This window comes from Gekko japonicus, unplaced genomic scaffold (genome assembly GCF_001447785.1).
Source record: "Gekko japonicus isolate JY-2015 unplaced genomic scaffold, Gekko_japonicus_V1.1 scaffold465, whole genome shotgun sequence".
Classification (NCBI taxonomy): Eukaryota; Metazoa; Chordata; class Lepidosauria; order Squamata; family Gekkonidae; genus Gekko; species Gekko japonicus.
This window is the reverse complement of record NW_015159724.1, coordinates 815,413-840,215: the sequence shown is the minus strand read 5'-3', so window position 1 is coordinate 840,215 and position 24,803 is coordinate 815,413. Positions and strand designations below refer to the sequence as shown.

Genomic DNA, 24,803 nt, shown 5'->3' with positions numbered 1-24,803 from the left:
TCCTGCTGACCATTAATTCCCAATTCCCAAACTATTAATCCCTTTATACTCCATTTAGAGTTTAGGTTTTTTTCCAGTACTTCCTGGGAACCAAGTGACCACATGGGCCTTGTGCCTCAGATCACATTTTAGGTATTTCCCCCCCCCTAAGTTCACTCTCTTGCCTTTTGCCTTTTCCTCTACTAACCCCATCCTACCTTGTTGGTTCCATTCTCGGCTGGTTTGGATTCCGGCCATGTGTGTTGCTGGTCATCTCAAAATCCCTTCCCCTTAGAGTATTTTATTTTTCGTTGCATGATCCAAGCATCTTGTTGGACAGGTAAAGTATCACCCAACCAACGATATTTCCTGCTCATGCAAATGTCACTATCCTTTCAACCCTGTATTCCTAGCTCTATAGTGGATGTATGAATGCTTGAATATTATTTGTATGCTTGAGAACATTTAGTAAATAAATCATTATTTTAGTAACACAGTCTCTGTGTCTATTCCTGGACTCTGGGAATTCTGACTCCTGTATACACAGGTTATGGTCCCATATTTTATGCCTATTGCCATTTAATATTCATATTTCCCCAAGCTTATTCATAAAATAAGGAAATGTGGCTAACAGAATTCACTAGAAGTGAGGTCACACCATTATTTCTCCCATCCCTGGCTTGGCCTCTTCCTCTCCCACTGGTTGCTACCTGTAGTTTTTCTTGCTGCCCTCTGTGAAGCACTAATGCTGGAAAAAGGCATCAAAGGTATGTTTTTTCTGGGAAAAGCTGGCACACATCCCTTTGCCAATCCAAAATACCTCCAAAATACCTAAAAAAAAAGTTGTCCAGATGTTTTTCAAAACCTAAAACGCAAAAAGCATAGCGGGTATGGCAGCCTTTTTTGGAGGGATGGGTACATCAATGTTTTCCATTTCCATATCATCCATATGTAAAACATTTTTGTTGTTGTTCAGTCGCACAGTCGAGTCCAACTCTTCGCGATCCCATGGACCAGATCACGCCAGGCCTTCATGTCTTCCACCGTCCTCTGAATTTGGCTCAATTTCATGTTCGTTGCATCTATGACACTGTCTAACCATCTCATCCTTTGCCGTCCCCGTCTTCTTTGACCTTCAATCTTTCCCAGCATCAGGGTCTTCTCCAGTGAGTGCTCCCTTCTCATTTGGTGGCCAAAGTATTTGAGCTTCAGCCTCTTCTGCACAGTTGCACAGTCGAGCTTCAGCCTCTTCTGCACAGTCGCACAGTCGAGTCCAACTCTTCGCGATCCCATGGACCAGATCACGCCAGGCCTTCATGTCTTCCACCGTCCTCTGAATTTGGCTCAATTTCATGTTCGTTGCATCTATGACACTGTCTAACCATCTCATCCTTTGCCGTCCCCGTCTTCTTTGACCTTCAATCTTTCCCAGCATCAGGGTCTTCTCCAGTGAGTGCTCCCTTCTCATTTGGTGGCCAAAGTATTTGAGCTTCAGTTTCATTATCTGGCCTTCCAGGGAACAGTCAGGGTTGATTTCTTTTAGGATTGACTGATTTGATCTTCTTGCAGTCCAAGGGACTCTCAAGAGTCTTCTCCAGCACCATAGTTCAAAATAATCTATTCTTTGGCGCTCGGCCTTCCTTACAGTCCAATTCTCGCAGCCATACATGACTACTGGGAATACCATTGCTTTGACCATGCGGACTTTTGTGGGCAGGGTGATGTCTCTACTTTTTATCATGCTGTTTAGGTTCGCCATCGCTTTCCTCCCAAGGAGCAGGCGTCTTTTAATTTCATGACTGCTGTCACAGTCTGCGGTGATCTGGGATCCCAGGAACGTGAAGTCTGTCACCACTTCCACGACTTCCCCTTCTATTTGCCAAGGAGTGATGGGGCCGGATGCCATGATCTTAGTTTTTTTGATGTTGAGCTTCAAGCCCACTTTTGCGCTCTCCTCTTTTACCCTGAGCAAGAGGCTCTTTAGGTCCTCTTCACTTTCTGCCATTAGAGTGGTATCGTCTGCATATCTGAGGTTGTTGATCTTTTCCCCAGCAATCTTAATTCCCGCTTGTGATTCATCCAGGCCAGCATTTCGCATGATGTACTCTGCATATATATTAAATAAGCAAGGCGACAATATACATCCTTGTCGTACTCCTTTTCCTATGCTGAACCAATCAGTTGTTCCATATCCGGTTCTAACTGTCGCTTCTTGGCCCTTATACAGGTTTCTCAAGAGACATGTGAGGTGGTCTGGTACTCCCATCTCTTTAAGGCCCTGCCATAGTTTGTTGTGATCCACACAGTCAAAAGCTTTAGCATAGTCAATGAAGCAGAAGTAGATATTTTTCTGGTACTCTCTTGCTTTCTCCATAATCCAGCGAATGTTGGCAATTTGATCTCTAGTTCCTCTACCTCTTCGAAACCCAGCTTGTACTTCTGGCAGTTCTCTATCCACGTACTGTTGAAGCCTAGCTTGTAGGATCTTGAGCATGACCTTGCTAGCGTGTGATATGAGTGCAATTGTGCGATAGTTTGAACATTCCTTGGCATTGCCCTTCTTTGGGATTGGAATGTATACTGATCTTTTCCAATCCTGTGGCCACTGTTGCGTTTTCCAAATTTGCTGGCAAATGGAGTGCAGAACTTTAACAGCATCATCTTCTAAGACTTTGAATAGCTCAGCTGGAATACCATCACCTCCACTAGCTTTGTTGTTAGTAATGCTTTCTAAGGCCCATTTAACTTCACATTCCAGGATGTCTGGCTCGAGGTCAGTGATTATACCGTCGTGGTTGTCAAGGACATCGAGGTCTTTCTTGTATAGTTCTTCTGTGTATTCTTGCCATCTTTTCCTAATCTCTTCTGCTTCTGTTAGGTCCCTACCGTTTTTGTCCTTTATCATGGCCAGCTTTGCATGGAACGCTCCCTTGATTTCTCCAATTTTCTTGAAGAGATCTCTAGTCCTTCCCATTCTATTGTTTTCTTCTATTACTTTGCACTGTTCATTCAGGAAGGCCTCCTTATCTCTCCTTGCTGTTCTCTGGAAATCTGCGTTCAGTTGGGTAAATCTTTCCTTTTCGCCTTTGCCTTTCGCTTTCCTTCTTTCCTCTGCTATTTGTAAAGCCTCATCAGAAAGCCACTTTGCTTTCTTACATTTCTTTTTCTTTGGGATGGTGGTGATTGCTGCCTCCTGTACGATGTCACGAACCTCTGTCCATAGTTCTTCAGGCACTCTATCTATCAAATCCAGACCCTTGAATCTATTCTTCACCTCTACTGTATATTCATCAGGGATGCGATCTAGGTCAAACCTGAATGGCCTCGTGGTTTTCCCAATTTTCTTCAGTTTAAGTCTGAATTTTGCAATGAGTAGCTCATGATCTGAACCACAGTCAGCTCCAGGTCTTGTTTTTACTGACTGGATAGAGCTTCTCCATCTTTGACTGCAAATTATATAGTCAATCTGATTTCGGTGTTGCCCATCTGGTGATGTCCATGTGTAGAGTCGCCTCTTAGGTTGTTGGAAAAGGGTGTTCGCTATGACCAGTGTGTTCTCTTGACAAAACTCTGTTAACCTTTGCCCTGCTTCGACCACATCCAACTTACCTTGATTCATAGATCTTACATTCCAGGTTCCTATGCAGTATTGTTCTTTGCAGCATCGGATTTTCCTTTCACCATCAGACACATCCACAACTGAGCGTCCTTTCGGCTTTGGCCCAGCCGCTTCACTCTTTCTGGGGTTACTTGTACTTGCCCTCTGCTCTTCCCCAGTAGCATATTGGACACCTTCCGACCTGAGGGGCTCATCTTCCGGCGTCATATCTTTTAGCCTTTTGATACTGTCCATGGGGTTTTCGTGGCAAAAATACTGGAGTGGGTTGCCATTTCCTTCTCCAGGGGATCACTCTTGGTCTGAGTTCTCTGCTGTGGCCTGTCCGTTTTGGGTGGCCCTCCATGGCATAGCCCACAGCCTCATCGAACCATGCAAGCCCCCTCATCACGACAAGGCAGTGATCCATGAGGGGGCATCTAAAACATACCAAAGACCTAAGGAAGGGTTCTCATAAGCTTTTGTCTAGTGCTTCTGCTAAGTGCTCAATGGAACAGCAGGTCCAAATTCCATAATTATTCTACTAAGCAGAAGAAAATACTAGAAACTGTACCCGACAACCTACCACTCCACACAGCAAAGTCTGAAGCCTCCTCCAACTTAAAGTGCCTATTTTCACTTAACTTGAAGGAAGGTCTCATTAGGCTGGAGGAACCTCCAACCTAAGGCCTGATACTGCCCTGTATATTTAGAGAAGCACATGAATAGGGAAAACCTGTATTCGTTTTTTAAAAAAAGTGAGAATATTAGGCCCCAAATGGAGGCTGGTAGCCCAACTCCATTTCCACGCATTCCATGCAAAAAATTTTTTTCTCCTGTCTGTTGGCAACCCTGCCTGCTAGGGTGCTTATAAGTGTTTTATAACTTAAAATTGGGTCATTGCTGGAAAAGAGATGTAGGCTGCGGTCACACGGAGCAGTAGGCACGCTAGAGGGACGGAAGATAGGTGGATTTTCCATGCGCGATCTTACCGCCACATCTGGGAAGCGTCGAGCTCCCGTGGCTCACCCGAGGCTTCCCACCGAAGATGCGGGGTAAAAAACTAGTACCTTCCTGAAACCGTGGGGCAAGGGCGGGTGTCTGATTGGGTTTCCGGTGGTAGTTCCGGCGCCCGCCCATGCCCCTCACAAAAAGGGGTTTTTTTCAAAGTCTCCACGGATACGCACAAGCACCCAAGGGAGCATGCACACATTTGAGTTAAACAACAACAACAACAACCCCGTTTGCCCCCGCACCCCACTTCTTTGCCGCGCTGCAGGACTGTGGAGTGATCGGCACCTCCCCCCTACCACGGGACCTCCACAGTAGGTCTGCTCGCGCAACCGCGCGTACTTTAGCCCCGGGGCAAACAGCCACGCCTCCCCCCCACGATATCCGGCCCGTGTGACCGGGGCCAGAGTAAGTCAAATATTTTAAATATCTAGGTATTTATTTCCAATATAATGCGACTTGGTCTACCAACCGTAAATATGCAGTGGAATCAGCTAACATCAGTGCATCGGCTATAGCACTTTTTTATAGCAGAGGTAACCAATTTGTGCCAGCTGCCATAAAAATTTTCAAGGCCAAAGTGACCTCACAATTACTATAAAACATCCCGATTTGGATTGGGGCCTTTGACTGTTCCACCGAATGGACCCAATCCAAATTTCTGCGAAACATTTTGGGTATGCCAAAATGTGTTTCATATGCAGTCATCTGCTTGGGAACTTGTATGTCTCTAATCAAAACGAGTGCATGGCTCATGACTTTCACATTCTGGCTACACCTGCATTACAACCTTGAACCTGGGAGCTTTAGCTTTCAAATGCTCTCCAAGTCCAATATGTCAAATTGGTTAGCATATCTGTTGTTGTTTAGTCGCACAGTCAAGTCCAACTCTTCGTGACCCCATGGACCAGATCATGCCAGGCCTTCCTGTCTTCCGCTGTCCACTGAAGTTTATATTGAGGCAGAAATTAAAGCAATGGGTATATGTACAGAATCACTGTCTATGCTGACTTTAACTGCTGCATTTCATCAAATTAAAAACAGAATGCTAGACATCGAATGCCAGAAGCTATTCAGTCTGGCCAACAAAAATTGCTCCCCACTGAGCTTTGAGATTCCCCTCATTACTGGGAAAATGGCTCCATATCTATCCTCTTTGAAGGTGCCACAGCAGCGCAGAGCATTTTCCCTTGCTAGATGTAATGCCATGCTTTCTGCCATTTTATTGCAGATCCAATTAGATAGCCTACTCAGCCAGATACTGCCCTTGCAATCAAAAATGTGTGGAGTCAATTACCCATGTTCTTTATTATCACCTGTATACAGATTTACGTTACATGCATCTACATTCTGTTTTAGTTAGGATGATGGACTGTGCTGATGCATTTAAGGTTTGTAGACTCTTGAATGACTTCTCTTCCAATGTCACTGAGAAGGTGGCTAGGTTTCTTCACTCTGCTATAAAGGCACGCCACGGGATTTCACAGAAATAATCGTATATTTATACAGAAGTATATGTATGTTGTGATTTTAACCTACCTTTTATACTGTACTAACTTGTATCAATATTTTCTATGCCAATAAAGGCTACTTTACTTAACTTAAAAGAAATGTAAGTAAAACAATGCAAGTATACCAATCAAAATGACAAATGTGTTTATAGACCAACAATTCATTAATATGGAGAATACAATTTTGCACAAATGATTTTATCTTCTTGTGATGATTAAAAATAGCAATGCTTACAATTAGTTAAAAATGAGCATATCAATTCTGGAAGTATTAGAGGAGTATTAGTATTAGAGGAGAATTAGATTTCTAAAGTATGAAATGACAGTGGAGCAATTACAATGACTGGCACTGAGGACGTTTTCTTTGTCGTCTACATTTTCTCCCCTGGTTTTGCCTGTAGTTATTGTGTGTGTGTGTGTGTGTGTGTGTGTGTATATATATTCACACTCCGCTTTTAAAAATCAAGTACCAAGTGCATGCACATGACTTTATCATTCAGTGCTAGATGACTCGCAGGGGAATGTGCGAATGGAACTCACTAAACAGTACAGTGTTTGAGGTGATATAATAAGGTGATACGAAAGTTCTTTCTGTGATGTTAGATTATTCACACATGCTGCATTAATCAACTAGAACAGTGGTACTCTGCGGTTTGCAAAGAACCACTTTCACAATCCCTATTAACGAAAAGATCCCCCTGACTACTAGGGTAGCCATGCTGGCCTGCAGTAGAACAGCTAGACTTGAGTCCAGTAGCACCTTAGAGACCAACAAGATTTTCGGGCATGAGCTTTTGAGAGACCTGAGCTTAATTAGCAAATGAGCAGGGAAGACATTCAAGGAACTAAAAAAATAAAATTAAATTAAGCATCCATGCATGATCTACTCTATAATTCACTTTTCATATGAGAACCTCATATGGAAAGAGAGCAAAGCAGTGAATTTGGTCAGGGTATTGCAAGAACACAATTACAGTAAGTTTTAAGATAGCAACATTTAGGAGGAGGAGGAGGAGATTGGATTTATACCCCGCCCTTCACCACCCAAAGGTGTCTCAGAGCGGCCTACAAACTCCTTTCCCTTCCCCTCCCCACAACAGACACCCTGTGAGGTAGGTGGGGCTGAGAGAGCTCTGACAGAAACTGCTCTTTTTCAAGAACAGCTCTTATCAGAACTACAGCTTGCCCAAGGTCATTCAGCCAGGTGAAAGTGGAGGAGTGGGGAATCTAACCCGGTTCTCCCAGATGAGAGTCCATGCACTTAACCACTACACCAAACTGGCTCTCAATTTAGATAAATTATCTTTCCTCAGATTTTTCCAAGCGGGCCCAAAAGGCCTAAAAGGCATGACAAGAATTTCTCTTTTTCGTTATATGTAATTTATTGTCTTAATATTTCCTTTCTGTTCATTTTAGCATTTTAAACAATATATAAGGACAGCAAGGACAGTAATTTGTTGGTGTTTATGTTCAAGTGCTAAGAACTGTTAACTTAATTGCATGTTACAATTTACAACAGTGTGGTCTTTGTTATAGAGAATTTCCAGTCAACTTTTATCAAATTTTTAATCAATGTGTTTTTCTCAGTCTGTGCTGGCTGTTGTTTTAGTAGGCTTACTAATGTCCAAAAGCATGCTTCAGAAGTACGTTATGTGAAAATTACCAGCCTATATTCTAATTGTGCAGTTTTGATTTGATCAAAGCAATTTAAATAGATTTCCTGCTGTGAAAACTCACATGGATTTGTCAGCTGAGGAAAGCCCATGCATAACAAGCAACAGCAGTAGCTGCCAGGGCCCTGACTGTCCACAGCTCCAACCCCCAAAGGAGGAGGGAAACAAAGAAAATGAGCAGGTTTTTGTCACCACCACTTGCACCCATCCTGTCTGGGGCTCAGGCCACCTGTTTGCAGAAACACTTGTGCCTGCACTGACCAAGCCAGGTACACCCATCTTTTCCTGGGGTCATGCTGCTTTCGTCATGTCCAAACCAAGCCACTGTGTTGTTGATGCACTAGCTTGAACTCACCTAGTGGCAGCACAGATCCAGGAGGGATGCCAGTCATTTCTCATGTCACTATTGAATGGGAGTGAGCTGAGCCCCCATGGTACATCAGCACCCACCACTAGCAGTCACTTTAGTGCCTTGGCTAGAAGCCCAGGCCTGCTTGCATGAACTGAAAGCACACCCTGCAATAGCTCCACTCTACCTTGTGGCCATTAATTACAGATAAATGGACAATAGTGGTAGACAATATTTTTCAGTTATGCTTGTCTGCCATTATGGATCTTTCTGGTGCTTTCAATATAACTGGATGTCCAAGATAATGCAGGTTTGCAGTCACCTACAGTAATTTTATGTTTCTGTGGTGGCTGAAGTTAGAGAGCTATGAAGCTGCAGGATTGCATGATCATAACTGCATGTGAGTGTGAAGTAGTATCAAGTCACAGCTGACTTATGGCAACCCCAGCCAGGGGCTTCCAAGGCAAGTGAGAAGCAGAGGTGAAGTCTTCCTTGGTGGTCTCCTGTCCACGTACTGACCCTCCTTAGCTTCCAAGATCTAATGAGATTCCACATCCACATAACTGCATGTGAGATGTTAAAATCTTTTGGTTATTGTTATTACTGTTCTGAGGTGTCCCCACACTAAAGAGTTTTACTGTCCTGATCATTTTGCCAGAGATCTCACATGGCACAATGTTATCTGGGTTTTTTTCTTTTCACACCAGGCATGCATTACCATCACCTTCTGTTGCTGTCTCTCCTCTGTCATGAATCTCTGACCACCCACTTTTCCCTTTAAAATTTTTTTGGGCACTAGCATAGTGCTGAAGATGAATTGTGCAGTAACACAAACCTTTTAAAAGCACCTTCTGAGTATTTATGTAGGAATAATGCAGAATTTGAAGTCTCCCACCTCTTCTTTATGTGTCTATTATAGCACAACTCTCCCCCCACCCATGAACAAGTTCTACTTCCACAAGTTTGCTACATTTCAGCTCTGGGCAGTGATTTCTGTCTGTGATTTCACCCACCCACGAATTAATTACAGCACTGGGAGACACATACAACTGTGGTTTTGAATTGCCATAGTTGAGTAAAAGCATAAAAAGATTATGACATAACAGAGACAATTAAAAAAAAAAGATCTAGTGGATAGGTGGAGGATGGAGGATGTTCCTTTTGATGGATCCCAAAGACGTACCTTTTATTTGGGAATATTTTTTTTGAAATACCCTGCCCCTCTTTATTCTTAATGCCACAACACACAAATGTAACATTGTGCAATTACGTTGTTCAATATTACTTTAAAAATAGAATAAAACAGCATGTTTTAGAAAAGCCTAAACAGCATGTTTTAGAAAAGCGTCTGTTCCCTTGCAGTTGTAACTATGAGAGTTTTTTTTTTTAAGTAAACCACTTTAAGAGATAGATGGAGAAAGCAAGGGAAGAGCTGTTCCATTTAATTGAAATTGAAACTATACCTTCCATTTAGGACACACTGGATGGGGGGGAAGCACCCCAGCAATGCCATATAGGGAAAATTCCCCCCCTCGGGTTTTTAAAAAAGCATTTCTTTAGAGACCGAAATGGGCTATCCCCAGATGGGGCATGAATGCAGGATGTCATGTGCAGGGCTGGTGCTTTCATAAGGCAAGGTAGGGCAGTTGCCTAGGGACGGCAAGTAGAAGGGCACCGCGCTGGCCTGCCACCCTGCCTCCTTCCCTCCCTCACCAAAAGCCCTGCTCCTCTCTGCTGGCCCTTGACCTGCCACCTCGCTGAGGCTGTTGATGCGACACTATTAGCGCTCTTTCCTTACTTGGCACTGAGGTGGGAGAGGCAGCCAGCCACATCCAGCGAGCACATGAGGCGGGACGTGCGCGTGTGCAAGGGGGCACAGTGCGTGGGCCTGGTGGGGGCCACCTAGTTGAGTGCCAGCCAGGGGCTTCCTTCTTCCTCATGCTCTCCTTCCTGGGTGGGCGGACTGGCCTTCATTGTGCGCGTGGGGGTGCCGCAAGCAAAGCAAGGCTGGGCCTCTGCCTCCTTCCCTCATTGGCCTCTCTCCCTCACCTGCTGGCCGGGCTGGGCAGAGCCGAGCACCACAGCTCTCACTCTCTCCCCTCAGCACCAGTGAAGCCACCCCGCAACCCCCACCTTCTGCCTCTCTGCTGCCGTCGGGCCAGTCGGTGCAGGCTGACACTGAGATGATATGAAGCTTTCCTCACCCTTCCTGGGTTCTTCTTGCCCCTGGTTGGGCTCCTCCCTCAGCAATGGGGTCCCCTCAGCAATGTGTTGGAGCATCTCTTCTCTCCTGGTAGTTTATCTCGTCCGTTTGTCCCCCATTCCTTATATTCCTGGTGCTGGGGGGACAACAATGGGAGAGCTTCCAGTGTCCTGGCCCTGCTGGTGGACCTCCTGAGGGCACCTGGTATTTTTGGCCACTGTGTGACAGAGTGTTGGACTGGATGGGCCTTTGGCCTGATCCAACATTGGCTTCTCTTATGTTCACACACACCTAAGCAGCAGAGGTCGGAAGGAAGTTAAGCGGGTTCCCTTCCTTGCTTTCCAGCAGGACACTGCATGCCAGGAGTGTTCCCAAATCCAGCACATGATTTGCTGCTGCCTTTCCAAGGGTAAGAGGGGAGCTTTTTGTGCTCTTATCTACATTCACTGCTTTTAAAGATGTTTCTTTCACATGGACAGAAGCAGATACTGGATCCTAGAACCACTGACATTGTCCCTTTGTAGTGTTAACCCCCCCATGCTTAAAAACTACTATTACATTTTGAATCTTTATTCAGACCATTCACACAGTTATGTACTAAATAAGGAATGGGGATCAAGGAACCAATTTCAGCTTCATTGTTGAATCTCTTCCAGTGATAACAAACAGCCCATGACTGGGATCACTGGATGTAAATTAGTTACCCTTAGTACAAGACATTTGCAAACCACTCCCTTGCCAGTTCTGCTTCCAGCTAGCTTTCACCTTCAGAAATAAAGGCTCTCAGAATAATCTAACGGGGGGGGGGGAAGAATTCCACTCCACCCAAAATTTAGCAACCCCTCGGAATAGAACAATTCACACTTTACCAATAGGGGCTGAATACTGTCACAGTGGCTCCTGTGGGGTGCTCTTTAAGATCAACACTTTAAATGAACAGATGCTAGGCCAACACATTTTTTACACCTAGGCTTTTAACTTTTAATTGTTTTTAAAATCTGCTTTTAGTATGAGGACTATTACCATGATCTGATAGATTGCTAGATGTTCTATTCTTTGGGGTTTAAATGGCTAGTTTTAATTATTTTATCTTGTTTTATTTTGTGAGCTACCTGAAGAGATGGCATATAAATGTTTAGAATAACTCTTAACTTTAGGATTGGAAATGGAAGGCAAGAAGAGGACAAATCTTCTCTTTCCTCATCTTCCTCCCCAGCCTGGGTTGCTGACACCACATACCAGGCCTAACCACACTATATGAGACAACAGGAAGCAGTGTCTTCCATCTAGAGTCTGAAGTGGAAGAATCAATTTTACCACCTCATTGTGCTGCATTTGTAGACCTAGCCTTATTTGTGAAATTGTATGTTACTTGAGAACTGCAGCCTTTAGATCCCAGAATTCACCTAATAAATCCACAATGATTATTCCAAAGTCAGTAGTTACTCTACCCTTGAATTATCTTCTATCACATGCCAAGAAATATTTTTGTTAAATGGCAGCAGTGAATTTGTGAGGATCATAGATGAAAATAAGAATTATCTAAGCTTCCCCAATTTGTCTATTTTAATGCTTAGTGAATATGTGTAATCAACAATTGTTGATTTGACCAACAACAACAACAAAAAGAATAGTTACACTGTCCATTACTAAGGTTTTGGTGTTCCTCCCAGCCTTTGTTATTGTCAGGACTTCTTTGGGAAGGACAGTTTGTACAATTCCCCCTCTGACAGATCAAAGGGTCTTCTTTTAGAGGGATAACCATTGATTTGGCTTTAAGGTACTTTCAGAGCAAGATTTCAGTTATCTTGTTTTTTAAGACATATTGCAATGGATAAAACTGTTCACAATGTCTTTCAGCTAGTAGGCATGGGAAGCATATATTTAACTCAGATATTACTGTATTTTAAACAATAATTCTGACCAGGACAACTTCATTGCCTTTCATACATTCTGTTTAATGGCCCTTTAAGTTGTAACATTTTGTTTCAAAGCTTGACCTGAAGGAATTGGTGACAAAATTTGCTAAAGAAAAGGCACACAAAATGAGATTCTGATGTGCCTGAAATGGAAACATTAAAGAGACTTAAATTTCAGCATCACAATTAACAGGATTTCTCAAAATGCTTTGTGATTTGTGTTTTTCTGCTTGAGAGAGAAAAATCAGAGATTGTATTACTTGTTCTCACAATTAAAAAAAAAAGAAACCAACAATTTCAAATTTTGTGTTTTTCATTCTTCCTAAAATGCATTTATATTTGAAAATTAGTGGGCGCATTGGGGGGGGGCGCCAGAAGGTAGCCTCGTCTAGTGTGCAAAAAAAACCCTGGCACCGGCCCTGGTTATGTGGAAACATAAAAAGGCATGCTGAAGTAGGGAAAATCCTCCATGTACAAGTTGCCCTGGTTATATGATAGGAAAGGGAGGGCCAGGGGCCAGATTATATCTTGCATGCTGGATGGGTAGTCTTGTCCTGTCAACCAACAGATGTTGGATAATCAAAGATATGATCTGAACGAAGAAAATTACATGATCGTTATAGGAAAGCCAAATAAATTTATTGTAATGTATCTTACAAATAGTAGACAGTTCACTTTAATTTGGCCTCAAAATGTAGTATTAAAAAGATATGAAAAGTGAAGATAAAATCATTGCCTAAGAACATGAAATAAATAACAAATAGGAACCTCAATGCATTTCCAGAATTGCCAGATCGATATATATCTATATATATCTATATATCTATATCTATATATATATATAGATAGATAGATGATAGATAGATAGATATAGATATGTGTGTAATAATACATATAATACATATATAATAATACATATAATAATAATACATATGTATATATGTATTATTATTAATAATAAAATGCATATAATTGTAGAGCAAGGGCCAAATCAACTTTTCCTACCATATCCATATGGCTAACCTTCATGGAATGTTTACTTCAATGAAATGATTAAGAACAGCTCATTTCTTCTTGACCATTCTTCAAATTAGCAGTGCTAATTAGCACTAATGACAGTGAAGCTTTCTGCAATAAGCACACCTGTTTATAAGGAGCCGAAGTATCTGTCATCACATTTTATTTCACAGGTGTTCTTTTGAATAAACGGAAGCTGCCAATTTGTGTATACTTGTCATGCCAGAAGATTAAAATAAAATAGGCATTGCTTTGTACCTGTTTCCGGTTTTTAGTGAACTATTTATCTATCTGTGTACACACAAAAAAATTTTAGTTTTAAATGTACTATGTAATTGGGTTTTCATTTTTTAAATATTTTGTTTGAATGAACATGAAACAAAATAACAAATAGAAATTGCGTCGTATTGTTGCTTGGCATAGGAAGTGATGCAATTCAGTTTTACTTTCCACTTCCAGCTGCAGGTTTTCTCCTGATGTACTTTTCTCTTTAGATTAAAGTTCCTTTTGGTTCTTTATGTCTTCTCTGTGACCTTCTCTTTATGAGATTTAACAGAAATAGTAAAAGCTTCCATTTACAATTAGAGCCATTAGTTTTCCTGAGACCCTGAATTGATCCAGACTAACCCCAGAAGTCACATCTCATTGCTCTAGGAATTGCTAAAAATTCCATGGTTTTGCCATAGAGTTTCTGGTGATTTCTAGAAAGGCATGACATTACTTCCAGGTTTTCCCCAATAGTGATGTAACAGTGTTGACTCCATGTCCCTACTCCCCAGACTCCTGCCAGTTGCCAACCAATAGCTGGCAACCCTAATCTGGACTGAGATCTTCCAGAATTACAACCAATCTCCAGACTACAGAAATGAGTTTCCCTGGAGAGAATGGTTGCTTTGGAGGATGAACTCTATTGGATTACACCCCACTGAGGTTCATCCCCCCCCCCCCACCTCCCCAGGTTCTACCCTCACATTTCCAGGAATTTTCCAACCTGGAATTGGCAATCCTAAAGTCTGTAGTTACATGATGTTATTTTCAAAAACTCCTATCTGGCCTGTATCTTAAATTTCTTAGCACCTCAGCTTTCAATTGGGGGAAAAAAAACCAATCTAGACCTCAAAGGTTGTAAGATATATTTTTAAATATTCAGGCAAGATATGCAAAAGGCAGAACCAAGTATTCTGAAAAGATATCTATTGATTTTTTTTACCATCCTGTTTGCTACTTGCTTTGACCACCACTGTATGGCTTACCTCTGAACATAAAAGTTTCAAAATCTCAAGCATTGGTTGTAAGTTAAACAAACATGCATATATAAACAATTCTAAAACCCCTTATTTGATTTCTTTAATAATAATAAAAACATTTATTAAGGTTTTCTTGTTGCTTTAATAATTTTGTTACTAGACATTTTTATATAGTAGGTAGACTATCGCTTGGATTCTATGGTGCTGTTCCTTCAGGGCAGAGGCAACTCCACCACCAAAATCACTTTTTCTTTTTGTAAAAAAAATGGAGGGTGATATTTGCCCATTCCCTTCTCCTGTTGTACACTCCCAATTTGTTCTTCCCATTGTTCCTTCTGGTCCACTAACCCAAGGGATTTCAGAGGGAAATGAACGTCATGGTAAGAGGGGGGAAGGGGGTAGCAGCCTTTCTCTAGTGAGACTCCACTGATGCTGCTTAGGATCCAAGCCTAAAATGCTTTTCCCTCTTCCATATTATGAGATATCATGATTGCTTGTTTGGTGGATGGTGTCTATTTGGTGGAACAGAAAATGGTGGTCCAGGACATCCTCTCCTCTGTGTCCATCCAGCAGGGGAAGGGCAAGCTGAGCATCAGCTCCATCAACTGGCTGACCCTGTCCCAGATGGTATGCATCCTGAAACCATTTCAGGACACCACCAATGTGCTGTGTGCCCACCAGTGTTCCCTCTAAGCCACATTAGTGTGAGCTAGCTCACAGTTTTTTAGCCTGTGGCTCACACATTATTGCCTTCGCTCAGGAAGGAGGGCTCCAGAGCAAACTCATTTATGCAGTAGCCAAATCGCTTGCTCACAGCTTTAATGCCAGTAGCTCACCAAGTAGAATTTCTGCTCACAAGAATCCACAGCATAGAGGGAGCATTGGTGCCCACATGGCCAGCCTGGGGCCAGTCATCCCCCTCGTTTGTGGGGTAGATTGGGCAAGGTGGGGGATGGCGAGGATGGTGAGAGGAGGTGGAATGAGAATCAGGAGTTCTGGATGTCCATCATGAGGTGGGAGGTACGAAGCACCAGTGTGGGCACCAGGCACGTGATGACAGAGGATTCTGCCAAAGTGATGGTCTGCGAATTCCTGGCCAAGCCCCCCCGAGCCCACCAACTCAGATCCATTTGACTACTGGGCACACAGGTCCATCATATGGCCAGATATCACCAGAGTGGCCACCAGTCTGCTCTCCTACCCTCCCACTAGTGTCCAGAGTGAGCGGGTGTTCTCCCACATCGATTCCGACTAGACCCAGCCAGGGTGGATGAACTGTCCTTTCTGAAAGTCAATCTATCCATGCTGGGAAACCCTGTTCTGGTGTCCCCCTTTCCTTCTTCCCCTCTTCCTTTATGGGTGATCCTAGCATGCAGCCCATGGGGTGTGTCTGTTGGCACCTGGGTGGGTGGAAGGCTGCCTCTGCTGGGAGGGGTTGGACTCACCCCATGGCCAACACCCATGATGTTAACATCAGCCCCAATAACCATTTGGACCATGATCCTCCGCCTCCTGACAGCACGTTCCCCGATACGGGAACCAGAAACGAGACTTATCATGTGTGAAAACTGCCCTCCCACTCTTTGTGCATTGCCAGCCCTAGGATCCCTCAAAACAGGGTGCTGGATGTGACCGCCAAGCTCGTCCTCCAGGTGCACTCCCTCCACCAGGCAACCCAAAGCCATATGTTTGCCTGATGTGACCCATTTTCAGCTTCTCCACCCACACCCTCCACCCCAGGAACCCCCTAAAAAAAACCCTTAAAATAAACACTGATGGACGTGAGCCCTCCCCATCTCGGGATGTTCCCCGCACCAGCCAACCTAAAAAGAGACATCCGTCGGATGTGAACCTTGTCCTCAAAGTCTTTTTACATTCTTCACTCCAAGAAACCCCTCCCCCCCATGAAAACTTTAAAATAAACATTAACAGACATGAGCAATGGCTTCCCCCTCTTGGGATATTTCCTGCACCAGACAACTCAGGAAGAGATATCTGTCAGAAGCAACCCTTTCCCCCCCAAGTCTCTCTGTACTCTCCACCTCCAGGATCCCCCCCACAAAATTAAAAATAAACATAGATGGATGTGAGCACTGCCTTCCCCCTCTTGGGATGTCCCCTGTGCCGGTCACCCTAAGAAGAGACATTTGTCAGAAGTGAGCCTTGTCCTCAACATCTTTGACTGTTCTCTGACCCAGGAAAACCAATGAACTACAAACAAACCTCAACAGACACCACCCATGACCTTATCTTCTTAATGTGGTTTGCCTGCCACAGTCAGGTGGGTGGGCCATGCTACTTGGTCCCTCCCAGGAGGGCCCACACTTACATGTCTCTTCTCCCTGTGAGGAAGGGCACCACCAGGCAGGTCCCAGAGGGGGCCCTGTCCAGGGGGGCTGAGACTCCCCACCCCACCCCACCTGTCCGCCCGCCACAGCCAAGTATTCAGACCACACTACTGGGTCCCACCCAGAGGTGCCCACACTTACATGTCTCCCCCACCATGAGAGAGGGCACTACCAGGCAGGTTCCAAGTGGGGTCCTGTCCAGGGGGGCTGGGACCCCCCATCCCATCCATCTGCCTGCCAAAGACAGGTGTTTTTAAACAAAAATCTCCATACTTTGCCTGGTTCCTACCATATGCATTATCTCAAAAACCTGCGATTTTTGAAACTATCAATTTTCTCATTAGTTACGTTACATGTATGTTATTGTCTGCTCTCCTCAACTAAAACGTATAAGACTCTCACGTAATAGTAGCTCAACAGTTGATCTGATCACAGTACACTAATGTTAATTAGGTCAGGCACTCCTTAACACTGTTTAAAAGCATTTCATAGTTGTCATTGCCTAACCCCCTGAAAGAAGGACTGCTGGACAAGGAACATAATATCAAGCTGCACTTGCATATAGCAGTAGAACAGTTAAGTGAGAAGCTGAGGGAAAGTTTTTTAAAAATCAGAAATTGTACTATTACTCGGGCCACTTTTCATGCAGCTGGAATCTGTGGCTGCTGTTTCTTCTAACTTCATTCACGTACCCCTTTTAGAAGGCTTCCTTCAAGAAAAGGGGTTCCCTTGCACAAAACTACATCATGTATTATGATTCATGTTCACATAAGTCTATTCGTAAAGTTCATGATGGAATAGTTTTCCTGGCAGATTGTGGGCTCACAGGGACATTTAAGCCTTCAAAGAAAGCACTTGTCTTTGTGTCTACAAACTTTACAGTGAAGTTCCAAAAGTTTGGCAAAGTTTGCATGGTGATGTCTAGGCTGTCTTCAACAAATCATAGACATAAATATGGAAATCATGATCAGATTTAATGAGATAGACAGAAGGTTTACCCTCAACTTGATGAATGAGCCTGCCAGTCCTTTTTGAGCCATCTTCTTTGTCATATTCCACTTGTTTCCCCAGTAGGCTGCCCATAGCTTCATCTGGTTCCAGTCTGCCTGCTGGCAATGTGACTACTGGCCATACAAAAATCCTCCTGTGATCTTGTTTCTCCAATAAATTCCAACCTTGTGTGAGGCCAAATTCTCCCTCAGCCACCTCCCTTTGGTCTAGGCCTCTAGGTGGCACAGGGGATTTATCCTCTGGTTAAACAGCTGAGCTGAACAGGACTGCTGTCAGTTCGAGCCCCACATTGTTGTGAGCTGCTAGTCTGTGTCCCTAGCTCGCCGTCCACCCAGCGGTTCGAAAGCTTCGGCGAGTAGATAAAATGGGTACCACTCCTTAGAGGGGGTTGTGTTAGCCGATCGGATGATCTGCGCGTAAGATCCAAAAGCCGAGTAAGATCTATTCAGTGCCGAAGAAAAGCCTACAATAGGCCATTCAGCCAGACGGTGGCAGTGCTGTGCTGCGACTGAGACAATGCTGACGACATCAAGTGACGCCGAAAAAAAAGGAATGCTGCCAGAACATGCCTGGACCTTACAGCCGACCAAACTCCATCGACTACGAAATGTGTGTGATTTAATGATATATGTTGTCCTCCCTTACCCCCAGCATTGTTAGTCCCATGTGAAATTCAGGAGTAACTGTAAATCACTCAGAGCCGGCAGCTCTACCTGGATTGAGCGATCAATAAATGGAAAGATTATTATTATTATTATTAGGTCTGGGGGCTGCAAGTCTGCGGGTCTCAGGACCTGCCCCCAAACTGACAGTCACTGATTGGGCTTCAGTCTGCCTACCATGTCGTGATAACTGGTCCCAGAGTGAGGGGGTGGGGAATGGGACTGGGGATGCCCAACCAAAACGTTCCTACCATTGTGCCATCACTGTGTAGGTGGATCATCCTGGAGCTTGTGTTGTCCATCACGCTCCATAGTACACCCTTTCAACTTTAAATTGGCTGGCAAAATGCTCTCTACAACAAACTAGGACCCCAGAGTCTATAAAGACATCTATTCTAATAAATTCCATGCAGCTGCATGTTAAACATCTCTTTCTTAAAGCTGTAACACATTATCAATGTTACTCTATGTAATAAATTCACTTGTAATAAATGTAATATTTTTAAGAGATGAACTGGACATTTTGTAGAGACTATTTTGCCAGCCAATTTAAAATTGAAGGCTTGTAGCCAGGGAGAGAAGAGGACAGGTTGCTACTACCATAAATATATACAGTGTTCATGGAGAGCTCTTAAGCCAGCATAATACAGGAGGCTTTTGGACCTATATTTTGTATAATATTCCATTCAGGTTCATGTTGCTTATTCAATTAAAATACCATGGGTTATTTTTCAGGATTATTTGAAAAATATAAAGAAGAAATCAAACATTGGGTTGCTCTTAAACAGAACATTGAACTGTAGCAAGAGGCTGACACCTTCATTACTATAGGATTACTCCTGAGGGAGATTGGACAAAATGAGTTTATATCCAGATGCTCATTGAGAATGATGAACCTGTAATGTTGCCAAGTTTTACAATATAATATGACTAGGGAGCAAAGTCCATTGTGGATGAAGACAACGGGCCCTAGAAAGGTAGGGAGGGTGGATGGGAGGGAGGGTAGATAGATACAGGAGTTGGGAGAGAGAGAGAGAGGAAGGAAGGATGGAAGGAAGGAAGGATGGAAGGAAGGAAGAAGGGTGAGGGGGGAGACAGTCAGAAAGAAAGATAGGCAGAGATGGAGGGAGGGAGGATGAAGGGAGGGAAGAAGTCAAAGCGTTGGGGAGGAAGGGATAAAGAGTGAGAGAGGGAAAGAATGAAGGGAGATAGGGAGAAAGGAAGAGAGAGTGAAGAAGGGGAGTGACGAAGGGATAAAGAGTGAGAGAGGGAAAGAATGAAGGGAGATAGGGAGAAAGGAAGAGAGAGTGAAGAAGGGGGGTAGCAGTGAAAACGTGCTCGTGGCAGGCGGCTCACCGATGCCGGCACTGCCGCCACCCCTCGCCTGCTCCACTGCCGCCCCTCTCCTGCTCCCCTTGAAAGGCTATGAAGGTGGGGGGTGGAGCAGTGGAAATGGGCCCACAGCGGCCGGCTCAGCACCACTGGCGCCGCCCCTCGCCTGCTCCCCCTGAAAGGCTGTGACACAACAGACATGTGACTTATGGGGCATGTGGAGGTCCACCCCAGGGATGGGCTGTGTGAGTTGGAGGCCTCTAGCTCACCTGGGTCAGTTTTGGTCACTTCCGAACCGGCGGGGGGGGAGTCCCATTGAAAAGCATTGTCTCTTTGGGGTCTGTAGCTTGGCCCCCCGAAGTCCAAGAGGGACCAAAGTTGGTGGGCATGTTGAGAAGAGTGAGCTAGAATTATGCTGAGAATTTGGATCACTGGGACCCCTCGGGGGGCTATTTTGCACCCGGACTGTTTTGCAAACCAGTTCGTGAACAGGCCGCAGTTCATTTCAAGAACTGGTCCAGGAACAACGCTGGTTTGGTTCAGTCTGGGGCAGATTTCGGAAAGTGGCCATCCCTATTCACTACATTGAATCAGATCCTGTGCCACTGAGATGCTCACCATCCTTTCCAGTTTTTTTGTATCTCCTTCTTCTAAAGCTTCAGAGCCGCTTATGAGGAAAAATAGCATTCTAAACTGAGTATGCAAAGAAAAAGTAGGTCTTTAAGTGATTCACCTTGGGACACAATCAAGAGGAGTCCCGCTGGCTTTGTGCATGAAGTTGGTATAGATCTTTGCGTCTGAGAGACTTCTAACTCACAGTGCTGTACGGCAAACTACTTTTGAAATTTCCCCAAGATACAAAAGCAGTTTGTGCAGGAAAAATGTCAAAAAGCCCCACTGCTTATTCTAAAGTCACCATGCAGCCTGCTATATTGCACTCCTGATCTTCCTAATATGCCATAGTAGCATATCTACCTCAAATCCCACATTAAAGGCAATGTAATAGTTCACTGGTGACACTTTGGGTCCTTGGATCATACCACCAGGGTCTCAAACTGCACTGAAAAGCAAAGCAGTCTCACAGGCCATTATTAAAACTTTGAATAGTCCAGCTCTTGTGGATCTTGATGTTTTATGCATGGGAGGAAAAGATTAAAGGTGTCTGAAAGAGTTATTGTGAACTTCCTTTGTAGATTCAACCTTCCTTCATTATCTGATAGAAAGGGACTTCTCCTCTACTAGCAAACGATTTCCATAATAATCACATACAAAATAGTTGCTTACCGGAGGTGTGCTGAAAATGTAGAACAATGAACCCTTCAGTGCCAGGAACTTGAATTTATAGAGCTGTGGGGAATCTGCTCCCTGAAGCCTCTCATTCACCCACCCCATATGTATCACCTGCAGAATAAAACCTTTGAGAATTAATGTCAGCTGAATCTATCAGTACTAATATTACCTTAAGCATGGTTACTGTGCTTTCTTTATATCACTTTCATAATGGATAGAAAAGAACAACATTGTTTTTAATCTTACACCCTCTTATGTGCTTTGCTCTCTAATGAGCAAGTTCACCATGCATGGGCTGCAGTACATTGTATCTAAGAATCCTGTTTTGCTTTGGTTTCATATAAATCCCTAAAAACCATCTGATGATGAAAGTAAATGCAGCATAAACTAAGCAACAGAAACATATCTTAAGGTATGTACATATTTCATAGTTATGAAGTAGAAAAGCCACAGTCTGAGGTATCGCACATGATTTTCAAATTAAAGTTATCAGGTTCAGTCCTGGCTGCCTCCAGCTAAGGACTCTCACATAGCAGGTCTAAGACCTTGAAAAACTGCTGGCAGTCAGAGAAAACAATACTGGGCTTGACAGACCAACAGTATGACCTTTCATAAGTTCATTTTTATAAAGATTAATCCTATGTTACTTAATGAAATTCCATTATGGGTTGGATCCATTGGATGCAAGCGTCAAAGAATCTCACATTTCTGAAGGATTCAGACTTCTGTTTTCAAGTAACGCTCACTATTCTGCAAATATTATTTACCATTTCATTTTAAATATAGCATTATTTTTTAAATATAACATTATAGAAAACAGTGCAACAAAGAAATTGTTCCTCTACTCTCCATCAGTGTACATTACAGACCAAATAAATATTACTCATCCAAATATCTTTATTCATTCTCTATCAACATCTTAGCAATGACTTACACATAATTACAAATATATCGACTGTTGTTTAGAATAGGAATTAGAGGACCCTGGTTCAAATTCCCCAACTCTCTCTCAGCTTAAATAATATCACAGAGTTGTGAGGATAAACTGGGAGAGAAGAGGAACTGTACAGCACTTTTATCTCCTCAGAGGAGAAGGATAAAAATGTGATAGGTAGGTTGGTCTCATAAGGTGGTGTTGAAGTCTATTTCTTCCTTTAGCCACTGGCCACAAGTTTCCATCCGGTCACCCATTCTGATAACACCTGTATGAACCTGTTGGGAGAGAACATTTAGAGATTTGGAGAAGAGACCTCCAGAATGTCCTATCGTTAACAGCCTTGGTCAGATCTTGCATACTGAGGATAGCTTCCTTGACTGAGTCAATTCATCTCATGTTGGGTCTTCCTCTTTTCCTGCTGCCTGCAGCTTTTCTTAACATTGTTGTCTTTTCCAGTGAGTCTTGTCTTCTCATAATTGTGACCAAAGTACAATAGCCTCAGTTCTGTCATTTTAGCTTCTCAGGAGAGGTCAGGCTTGATTTGATCTAGAATCCACTTATTTGTCTTTTTGGCAGTCCACATTATCCAAAAAACTCTCCTCCGACACCACATTTCAAATGAATCAACTAGGTAAAATGGCTATGCTCTGCAAATTTATTTATTTATTTAATTGTATTTATACCCCGCCCTCCCCGCGAACGGGCTCAGGGCGGCTCACATTGGGCACAAAGTGCATACAATATACAAGTTTACATAATACATAATACAAGTACAAGTTTAAAACAGACTAAAATCATTTCTACGGATGCATAAGTAAACTCCAACATCTTGCGTAGCAGGGGGAAGGCTGGGGGAATGGAAGATGTTTCTGAGGAGTTAATTGTGTAGTGAACAGGAAGAATGACAACCCCAAATAATGCAATTTATCTGAAGAATTTATATCTGCAGTAGTTTCTCTGGAAAAGTTATTAGAATGAGGAATTTCATAAGTTTTTAACAGAACTGGATACCTTTGTAAGAGGACTGTGCAATTAGTTTGAATCTGATGATTTATTAACAGTCTAATTGGAAACATTTTTTTTAACCCTAAAATGTCCTCCACTGCTGATTATGGAGAAAACTCATTTGCATCTGTTCTCTCTCTCTCTCTCTCTCTCTCTCTCTCTCTCTCTCTCTCTCTCTGTGTGTGTGTGTGTGTGTGTTGCTGAATGAGTCATGTTAATTAGTATTGAACTCCATTTTCTCCCAGGCAAGACTGGCTTTTGAGAGATGGACATTTTGATTAAGCCATAACTAGTGACAGCTACTTATCTAAATCAACCACAAACAGTTTGATACAATGGCTGGGTTCAGATGGTTACGTCATCTGTCAACCACCTATAAGCTTAACCTGGGGTGTCTGAATTGTAAGGCACAGCAATTGGTTGTAGTCTCTAACTATGTGGATAACTCCAACATTATTATAATCCTGCAGCTGCTCAGAAAAAGCTGAAAGCCATGAATGCTGGACAACCATCTACCAAAGCTCATGACAGGCCTGAAAATGGCTGTTATGTATTTCCCAGTTTTATGAGTCCAGGTGCCAGGACTACATAGGAACTTAAAGTGGGAAGTTATTGATACTTTTAACAGCACCATATGAAAGGAGGGCATTCCAGAGTGAATGTTTTAGGATGAGGGTGTTAATTTCTTTATGCACAAGCTATTTTAGCATAATGTATCCTGGATCCATATCTATGTATCTAATAGTCAAGGGTCTCTCTGTGTGTGGATACTTATTTCCCACAATCTGGGACACATGGAGGGTAAATAAATCTTTCAGCAAACTTGGGGCACTCGCCAGGTTTGAAGAAAAATCTAAAATATTTAAAAAAGAATACAGGGATACTTAAATCCCCGCAAAAGTAAAACTGCTTGCTCTGCACATGCGCAGAGAACAAACTCATAGGAAGCATGTGAAAAGCTGCTGGAGCCATGAGAGAAGCTGCTATGGCAATAACTGTCCCTGCCGCTGCTAGGACCACCGGGAAAAGACACTGAGGGAAGCCGCCATGCCAATAACCATGTGCCCTGCTGCGAGACCCATCCCAACCATTGCCAGGACTGCCGGCAATGAAGAGAAGATGTTTGGGCACTCCTGGGGAGGGAAGGTGGCCGGATGGCCCAGGGAGCCAAAGGGGTGGCAGCGCCTCTCTGGGAGCCAGCCAGCCCATCCTCTACTGCTGCTGCCCAAGCTAGCCCTGCGGCCTGACAGCTGAAGCCCAAGGAGGCGAAGCCTGCGTCGGCCCCCCACCCTCAACCAGATTGCTGCTGGAGATAAGTGCTCTCAAATGGGGATGTTTGCTGACCTGCGTGGCTGCAAAAGGAGAGCAACGGAAAGAAGTGGGGTTCACTGAGTGGGGAGAGAGAGAGAGAGGAAGAACAGGGGATTCTCTGTTGAAGGGAGAGAAAGAAAAAGAATGGGAGATTGTCTGAGGGAGGGGGAGATTGTGGGGGAGTAGAGAAACAGCGGAAAGAGAGGGGCAGACTGAGAGGGGGTGGGGGAAAGAGGACATTGTCTGAGAAGGGGGTGAGACATACATGGGGTGAGAGGAGAAAGGGGCTAAGAAAGAATTGCTAGATTGGTAGATAAGGGGTAGGTGCAGAAAGACAGAGGAGGAAACTTTGACAACCAAGGTGGGAGAGGGAACCAAAGGTGGGGGAATGCCCTCTCCCCAC

The 24,803-nt window shown here is 43.6% G+C and overlaps 1 protein-coding gene across 1 annotated transcript in view; it reads right to left on the bottom strand.

Annotated features, from left to right (window-relative positions):
* Positions 1-24,803, bottom strand: part of SNTG2 (syntrophin gamma 2) — a 321,822-nt gene that overhangs the window by 86,625 nt on the left and 210,394 nt on the right. The window contains exon 12 of the mRNA XM_015422984.1: positions 21,142-21,258. Coding sequence (XP_015278470.1) covers positions 21,142-21,258 — 117 coding nt within the window. The remainder of the gene's footprint in view (positions 1-21,141; positions 21,259-24,803) is intronic.